Here is a 9,291-nt window from a genome sequence, read left to right as displayed (position 1 = left end):
CCCCCCCCCCCCCCCCCCCCCCCCGATTTTCAGTGCTTCATATCAACACAGGCTTTCTTCCTTTCCGTTTCTGCCAGGGTTGCTTCCATTCTTCTGTTCTCCTGGATCAAAAATCTTGGAGTAGTCATTGATTCTTTCAGACTGTTACCACATTAACTCAGCAGTTCTTATGGATACCTTTCCTAGTCATTGCTTCCACTGTTATTGTATTCTCCTAGCCTGGGTCCTTAGTCCATACTCGGAGTGATAGACCTCCAAGTGTCTGATGGGTTGTCACACTCTCAGTTTCCCTCCCCTCAGCTCCATTCTACACATTATGCTAGTTTTCCTAAGATACTGCTTTCTGTTAAGTCACTTGCTTGCCCAGGCTTCCCATTGCTTACTCTATCAAGTATAAACACCTCTTGCTCAGCTTTCAGGCCTCTTTAGGGTCTTCTACAACCTATTTCCACCCTCCAACTCCATTCCTGTTCTTCAGACTGATCTTGTTTTCCTCCTCATACACTGTGTGCATTAGGGTTCCTGTTCAGCTGCTATAACAAAGACCACAATAACAATGGCTGAAACAAAATCAAAGTTCTATCTCCTGTAACAACCCAAGCATAAACAGTTCAGAGCTAATATGGTGGTTCTGCAGTGTTGAGGACCTGCTTTCATCTCTCTTGTGCTTCCTAAAGTCTTTCCCTTATCTGAAAGGTTGAAGATAATTTACCTCCATCATTTCCATATTCCGGCGAGTGGGGAGAAGAATGGGAAAAGAGAAAAAAACCCATTCCTTTTTAAGGGGATGATCTGGAAGTTGCATACATAATTTCTGTGTATGTTCTGTTGACAAGAACTGAATTTTAAGACTACACATAACTACAGAGAGGCTAGATAATGCACCCAGTTAAAATTCTACCACTGGGAAGGAAAACGAGTCCCCTGCCGCATCTTACATCTTGCTAATTGGAGGGGTGTGTGTGTGTATTGTTTATATATTTATATAAGTACATACTATCTATGATAACAAGGTTAGGAGAATTAAGATTTTTATTTTTTTTAAAGATTTTAAAATTTATTTATTTTCTTTTTCTTTTTTAAAGATTTTATTTATTTATTTGAAAGAGAGAATGAGAGAGAGAGAGCATGAGAGGGGGGAGGGTCAGAGGGAAAAGCAGACTCCCTGCTGAGCAGGGAGCCCGATGTGGGACTCAATCCCAGGACTCCAGGATCATGACCTGAGCCAAAGGCAGTCGCTTAACCAACTGAGCCACCCAGGCGCCCTCTATTTATTTATTTTCTAAGTAGGCTCCACACCCAGCGTGGAGCCCATTGTGGGGCTTGAACTCACAACCCTGAGATCAAGACCTGAATGGAGATCAAGAGTCAGATGCTTTAACCAACTGAGCCACCCAGGTGCCCCAAGATTAATTTTTAGTCAAGTAATACATGTACATGGTTAAAAGATAAAATCCTACACAAGGGCATTTATTGAAAAATAACAATTGCTTGGCTCCATTCCTTCCCACTCCTAGACTCATTGCCTAGAGGGAACCACTTTTAACTACATTTTTTTGTTTTTTCTGGTGATTATCTTCATGTCTTTAAATGATGTGGTTAAACTGTCATTTCTTGTTTTATCAACTTCAGACATTATCTGTTGACCTCCTGCCAAGATGGACAAGTATTTAACTCTACAAACCCACCTCTCCCTCATGTAGTTATATCATAATTTTTTGCTTCCTTTTTTGTGGTTACCTTTCTAACATTAAGTAATATACTTTAACCTCAGTTTCTTGTTTCATAATTTATAAACTAAGGCTACCTCTGGTAACCCTTCTACTTTGTAAGAAAGGATACTAGGGAGTTCTCCCTCTCATTTCCCAACTTATTAGCGGCTCTTTTACATTGTCAAAGTTGATAATTTGTGTTCTGAGCAGTAAATAAATTTTCTGCATTTTGTTGATTTTTAAGTGTTGAAAATCAGTAGTCATCGATTGTATGACTATGTCAACAATTGGCTGAGTTATGTAGTCTGCTGTGAGTTTATTCCCTACTTTCTGTTTCCAATATCACAGACCCCTCCACTATTGTAGAGGAATAGTTGGATATTTTCCCTTGTTTTCACATTTGATCAGTTGCTTGAAATCATGTCACATTTTAGTTTTCTTCATATCTAAATCATGACTCTTACAGCATTTTTGTTTTTTTCCTGGAATTTATCTGTACCCTTCCACCTCTGCACCCTTCCACCATCCATCAAGTTGAAAAGAGAAACAGACACCTTAACATGGCTCTAATCTTTTCAAGTTTTTTATTATTTGACTTATGGCTTGGATTCTATTGCATTCTCCTTTTTGAATCCTACTGACTTCTCTTTTGGATCAGTTGCATATTTGGACCAACATTAGCCATTATTATAATTATTATTATTATTTTTAAAGATATTTATTTATTTGAGAGAGAGAGAATGATAGCATGAGAGGGAGGAGGGTTAGAGGGAGAAGCAGACTCCCTGCTGAGCAGGGAGCCTGATGCGGGACTCGATCCTGGGACTCCAGGATCATGACCTGAGCTGAAGGCAGTGGCTTAACCAATTGAGCCACCCAGGCACCCGCCATTATTATAATTATTTAATTAAGGTCCTTGGTCTCTAGGGCACAGGAGGATTGGGTATGGGTGGTTCTAAAGCTGTTCACTGTTTCAGAAAGCCTAATGGTAATTACACATTTACTCATAATTAGGCTATCCACAAAAAAGTGAAACATTAAATTATTTTGCTGTTTGATAAAAATTTTCAAGGCACTGGCAGTTGTATATGTCAAATTACCAAAAATGGCAAAATCACTTAATAACTTAGTAAATGTAGCTTAGTTTAGGCATCTTTCAAAATACAGAATTCAGGGCAAAAATAAAAAGAATCTTGTGGTGAAAATTTTGGAAACCAACCAATAATGGTCTAATAAACCTTGATTCTGAGCCTTGATGTGTTCAGCTTTTTAATAAATAATGACATGCTTTTAAAAACCATTTGGTGGGGGGTGCCTGGGTGGCTCAGTTGGTTAAGCGTCTGCCTTCTGCTCAGGTCATGATCCCGGGGTCCTGGGATGGAGTCCTGTGTGGGGCTCCCTGCTCAGAGGAGAGCTTGATTCTCCCTCTCCCTCTGCCCTTTCCCCCCGTCGTGCTCTCTCTTGCTCTCTTGCTCGCTCCCTCAAATAAATAAAATCTTAAAAAAACCCAAACATTTAGGCGGTGCTTGGGTGACTCAGTCAGTTAAGTGTCTGGCTCTTGATTTTGACTCAGGTCATGATCTCAGGGTTGTGAGATGGAGCCCAACAATGCTGGGCCTGGAGCCTGCTTAAGATTCTGCCCGTTGTGCTCGTGTACACATGTACATACACACACGTGTTCTCTCTCTCTCTTGCTTAAAAAAAATTACAATTTGAAAAATTTGACAAATTTAGTTGTGTAACCCAGCACCCTAATGATATAGAACAAGGGTCAGCAAACTACACCCCATAAGCCAATCTGGGCTACTGTCTGTATCTATTTATTTATTTATTTAGATGTATTTATTATATATAGAGAGAGTGTGTGCCTGAGCAGGCTGAGGGAGGAGCAGAGGGAGAGAGAGAATTCTGAAGCAGACTCCTGGCTGAGTGTGGAGCCCAAAGTGGGGCCCGATCCCAGGACACTGAGATCGTGACCTGAGCTGAAATCAAGAGTCACAGCTTAACTGACTGAGGCACCAGGCACCCCTACTGTCTATTTTTAGATATAAAAATTTATCTGAATATAGCCTTTATTTGGTATTGTTTGTGGTTGTTCCCATACTACATTGACAGTTGAGTTCTTACAACAGAGACTTTGGTCTGCAAAGCCTGAAATATCTACTATTTGGACTTTCATGTAAATTTGCTGATCTCTGATATAGAACATTTCTTTTACCCACAAAGTTTCCTGATGCCCCTTTGCAATTAATCTACTCCTTTTACCCCCACTCTCTAGCAATCACAGATCAGCCGTCTCCCACTGTGGTTCTGACTTTTCTAGAATTTGATATAAATGGAATCATACAGTGTATAGTCTCTTTCACTGAGATTAGTACTTTTGAGATTTATTCAAGTTGTTGAATGTATTAGTAGTTTGCTTTTTTTGTTTTTTTGTCATTGTGGGGTTTTAATTTTTTTTTTTTTTTTTGAGTAAGCTCTATGCCCAATGAGGGGCTTGAACTCATGATCCCAAGATCAAGAGTTGCATGCTGTATGGACTAAGCCAGCGAGGTGCCTCAGTAGTTTGCTTCTTTTCAATTGCTGATTTGCGTTTTCTTTTCTTTTTTTTTTAAAGATTTATTAATTTGAGAGAGAGAGTGCGTGAGGTGGGGGCCGGGCAGAGGGAGAGAGGGAATCTCAAGCTGACTCCCCATTGAGCACTGAGCCTGACCTGGGGCACGATCCCAGGACCCTGAGATCATGACCTGAGCCAAAACCGAGTCAGATGCTTAACCGGCTGAGCCATCCAGGCATTTTCTTTTCTTGAATTTCTTGAAAATGTTGATTCATTCTTGCTTTGCTTTGAATTTTGCTTTTAGAAAATCTGATGGTTGCCTAACCTTTTTTTTTTTTTTTTTAACCCTTACTAGGTAATACGATTTTTTTGCCTTGAGGCTCTGAGGATTTTTTTCCATGCCTTTAAAGTCTGAGTTTTTGTTGTTGTTTGTTTTTGTTTTACAGGGAGTATGCTCCCAAGCCAGGCTTGGGTGCAGGGGCAGTGGAGGAGGGGCAGAAGGAGAAGGAGAGAGACTCTACACCTAGAACTGTGGGGCTCCATCTCACTACCCTGAGATCATTACCTGAGTTGAAATCAGGAGTTGTATGCTTAACCAACTGAGCTACCAGGTGCCCCTAAAGTCTGATAGTTTTTATTAGTATATGTCATGAGGTTGATTATTCCTGGTAATACTTTTCCTTACTTTCTGCTGTTTTCTTAGAATATAGTTTTAAAATTATAGTTTCTGTTTAATCAGCTGAAATTTTTTTTAATTTTTAATTTTTTAAAGATTTTATTTATTTGAGAGAGAGAGAGCATGAGCAGGGGGAGGGGCAGAGGGAGAGGGAGGAACAGACTCCCCACTGAGTACAGAGCCTGACATAGGGCTCAGTCCCAGGACCCTGAAATCATGACCTGAGCCAAATGCTGAGCCGACTGAGCCACCCAGGCACCCCTTTTCTGTTTTTGTTTTTTTAAAGATTTTATTTATTTTAGAGAGCACAAGGAGGGATGGGAGGGAGAGGGAGGGGGAAGAATCTCAAGCAGACTCCTTGCTGAGCTTGGAGCTCAAGGCAGGGCTTGATCTCACTCATGACCCAGAGACCATAACCTGAGCCAAAACCAAGAGTTGGATGCTCAACCTGCTGAGCCATCCAAATGCCCCTCAGCTAAAATGTTTTGATTTGCATTTTGTTTTCTTTTTACAGTATCTTTGAATGGAGTTGGTTTTTTTTTCTTTTTCCTATTTTTGGACATTTTGTGGACACAGTTCCAGAGCACCTTTTTCAGTATAGTGACTTGCAGTTTCTTTAAAGGTTGGTGATGTGTTAGGAGTAGTGCTGGGAAAAAGGGGGAGGAGTCGGCACATCTTGTTGCTTTTTGTTTCTGCAGGATCCTTAATTTTCTTTTCCTTTATTGCTGCACCAAAAGGCACCATTCTTTCCCTGTTTTCTTTTGATTCTTCCCCAGAATCAGAGCTTCTCGATTGCCACTTCTAGTCCCATTGAATTTTTTGTAAAGATTTTTTATTTATGAGAGAGAGAGAGATTGAGCAAGCAAGTGGAGGAGCAGTGGGAGAGGGACAAGCAGACTCCTCGCCAAGCGTGGAACCCAATGCAGGGCTTTATCTCAGGACCCAAAGATCACGACCTGTCCTAAAACCAAGAGTCAGACGCTTAACTAATTGAGCCACCCAAGCACCTCCATTGAATCTTTTCTTTAAAATATATTTTTAATTTATTTTCCAATTTTTTTAAAGTAGGCTTCCCACCCAGCGTGGAGCCCCGTGTGGGGCTTGAACTCACGACCCCGAGATCAAGACCTGAGCTGAGATCAAGAGTCACTTAACCGACTGAGCCACCCAGGCACCCCCATTGAATCTTTTTTTTAAACAGCTTTACTAAAGTATACTTTTATTATATAATTCACCTATTTATTTATTTTTAAAAGATTTTATTTATTTATTTGACAGAGAGACACAGCGAGAGAGGGAACACAAGCAGAGGGAGTGGGAGAGGGAGGAGCAAGCTTTCCGCTGAGCAGGGAGCCCGATGCGGGGCTCGATCCCAGGACTCCGGGATCATGACCTGAGCCAAAGGCAGACGCTTAACGACTGAGCCACCCAGGCTCCCCTAATTCACCCATTTAAATTGTGAAATTGTAATTATATTATCTTGTTTATTTCTAATCCTATATAATAATAATCCTAAGTGTGTACCATTGTATCTGGTATGTATTAGACAGTCAGTAAGCATATTGAGTGAGTTAATAAGGGCTTTACTGAATAATAACTGTGCATGGTACCATGAGGGTTATTTAAGTTTAACATATTTACTCAATCTCAAAGAATTTATAGTTTATAATCATTGACCTTGCTTTCCTTCTTGAAAAATTTCTTTTCAGTTGGGGTTTATAACAGTTTATCTACTTGATTTTCATCTACCCTTGTGGCTGTTTTTTGTCATAATCTTTGAAGGTTCCACTTCCTTTGCACATCTCTTCAATGTTCGCTTTTATTTTTCTTCTTTGTGTATTTTTCCCTGGCTACTTGAGTTCATTGTTTCAGTTACCGTCTATATTACTAGAAGTCTCTATCACTGTCCTAGATCTCTTTCCTGAGCCCCAGATCCACGTGTTCAGTGGACTGCTGCATATCTCCACTTGTATGGTTTATAGCCACCAACTGAATAAGTAAGTTATCATTTTCCTCTTTACTCTGCTCCTTCTCCAGGATTTCGCAAATCAGTATATGATATCAGCATCTCAACCATTACCCATCATCCTTCCTCCAAAGCTAGTTAGTTAGGTATATATTACCTATTAAATGTAACTCAAATCCTTCTACTTTTCTTCATCCTTAGTGTCATTGCTGAAGACCAGGTTGTGTTTACCTGGGCCATTACAGCAACTTCCAATCTTGCTCTCTTCCAGTCCAGTCTCTCCAGTGTAACCAGAGTAAATTCTAAAGTACATCTGGTCATCTCACTCCTAGCTTAAAATGTTTGCCTCATTCATTTCAGAAAATGGAATCATCAAAACAGATAAAGTATTTGAAGTAATGCTGGCCACAGACCGTTCCCATTATGCAAAATGTAATCCTTATATGGATTCTCCACAATCAATAGGTAAGGTCTGGATTTCTGAAAATGTCACATTTTTACTCATTTACTGTATAATTTTTGTTAAGTAAAAATGGATGGGGACACAGATATTTATTATTACCTTGCTAGTTTGAATTTTATGCCTCAGTTAAGTGTCATAATTCCAAACATAGCCATTTCAATAAAATGATGTTATGTATTAAGTATCTTTTCTATTTTTTCAAACTGTGTATAATATATATGAAGAATATTTTAAACATTTTTCTTAAAACATACTTTTAATGAAAATTTAAGTTTAAACTGAGTGCTTAGCTTTCTTTAGGCCCTTAATGTTGACTAAAGTTGTTTTTCATATTAACATCAGTTTTTTAAATCAATATTGAAGGAAATAAGTGTAATTAAGTGGTTACTGACTTCTCTGCTTCACTTGCCCTGAAGTTTTTGGTTTGTGCTTGGTTTTAGAAAGTTCGGTATTTAACTCCTTCTCCTGAAGCAGGTTTTACTGAACTGCTGAGCCTTGGCAGTGGGCGCCTTTGAGGCTTAGAAGGGCCACAGGATTCTGTCAGCCAGCTGCCATGCTTTCTTCTTTTGAAGCACTATAACAGTCAGCAGAGAAGATCCTGGGGAGCTTCTGAACCCCGAAGGCACCTGCTACCACCGCTCAGTGAAAATTGCTTCAGATGCAGAAGCAGGTAAATAAGTTTTGAGAAAGCAACACTGGAAGAAAAACTTGAAAGCTTAAAAACTAAGAAAAGATTGTGAATTACCATCAGGCGATAGTATAAAGAGTAAACTGAGGTAGTTTTTTAGTCTCTTAAGCTACTTTGATTGCCAGTTGCTCAATAAGTTGCCAGAAGTAGGAAGCAATTTAATTTTCAGAAATTTTGCATACCTATTATATATGGAAGTTTATTTTCTTTTTATAAATCTGGAGAGAAAACAAGTCATAAACTTACAAACTCAACTTCTTGAGTTCGTAAGCTAACTATATGGGAGAAGAAATTTTTAGAAATAGTGGGAGTGTTGTACTAGATGAGCATATTAGCCTTTGGCATGATGTATTTTCTCATTATAACTGCTACTTGACAGTACTCTAAAATGCAAAATAAAAGTTTTATTTTCTTGAGATCATAAAAACGAGAAATATTATTATGAAAAAGAATTTGTGGATGTTAGGAAAGGAGTTACATGGAGTATCTGGGATGTTTTTGCAGCTGAATGTGTCAGTAGTTCTGTTCTTCTTTTGCAGGTTTCCAAGCAACAATCAGTGCTCCACACATGGTAAGTTAACGTTGGTCATTTGGGTATAAATGGATCACATTTTTCCTGTAAGATCATTTTCTTTAGTAAAAAAGGTTTAAAAAAAGTTGAACTTTTAATTAGATCAATTTTATCATCTATGAGTTTTGTAGATTGGTAATGAACCTCTTATTCTTAATACATGATATATAGAGAGAAGTCTTCTTGGTAGAAACTGTCATTAAAGTTTTTATTGGTTGTCATTAATATCTAATCATGTAAAAATTGGATATAAAAGGTTATTTAGTGATGAGCAAATTAAGGAAGAGAATTTTTTTTTTTTAAGATTTTATTTATTTATTAGAGTAAGAGAGAGCACAAGCAGGGGGAACGGCAGATAGAGAGAGAGAAGCAGGCTTCCTGCTGAGCAGGGAGCCCGATGCAGGGCTTGATCCCAGGACCCTGGGATCATGACCTGAGCAGAAGGCAGCCTCTTAACCAACTGAGCCACCCAGGTGCCTCAAGGAAGAGAATATTTTATTTTATTTTATTTTTTTAAGGATTTTATTTATTTTTATTTATTTGACAGAGAGAGACAGTGAGAGAGAGAGCACAAGCAGGGGGAGCGACAGGCAGAGGCAGAGGGAGAAGCAGGCTCTCCGCCGAGCAAGGAGCCTGATGTGGGGCCTCTATCCCAGGA

At 39.2% G+C, this 9,291-nt stretch overlaps 1 protein-coding gene across 2 annotated transcripts in view; it reads left to right on the top strand.

Moving 5' to 3' along the window:
* Positions 1-9,291, top strand: part of PCMT1 (protein-L-isoaspartate (D-aspartate) O-methyltransferase) — a 43,900-nt gene that overhangs the window by 7,944 nt on the left and 26,665 nt on the right. For both annotated transcript variants that reach the window (XM_032407671.1, XM_032407673.1), the window contains exons 2-3: positions 7,272-7,376; positions 8,602-8,633. In XM_032407671.1, coding sequence (XP_032263562.1) covers positions 7,272-7,376; positions 8,602-8,633 — 137 coding nt within the window. The remainder of the gene's footprint in view (positions 1-7,271; positions 7,377-8,601; positions 8,634-9,291) is intronic.

Source organism: Phoca vitulina, unplaced genomic scaffold (genome assembly GCF_004348235.1).
Source record: "Phoca vitulina isolate PV1807 unplaced genomic scaffold, GSC_HSeal_1.0 scaffold9, whole genome shotgun sequence".
Classification (NCBI taxonomy): Eukaryota; Metazoa; Chordata; class Mammalia; order Carnivora; family Phocidae; genus Phoca; species Phoca vitulina.
Note: the sequence above shows the minus strand (reverse complement) of the source record. Positions and strands in the feature narration are given on the sequence as shown.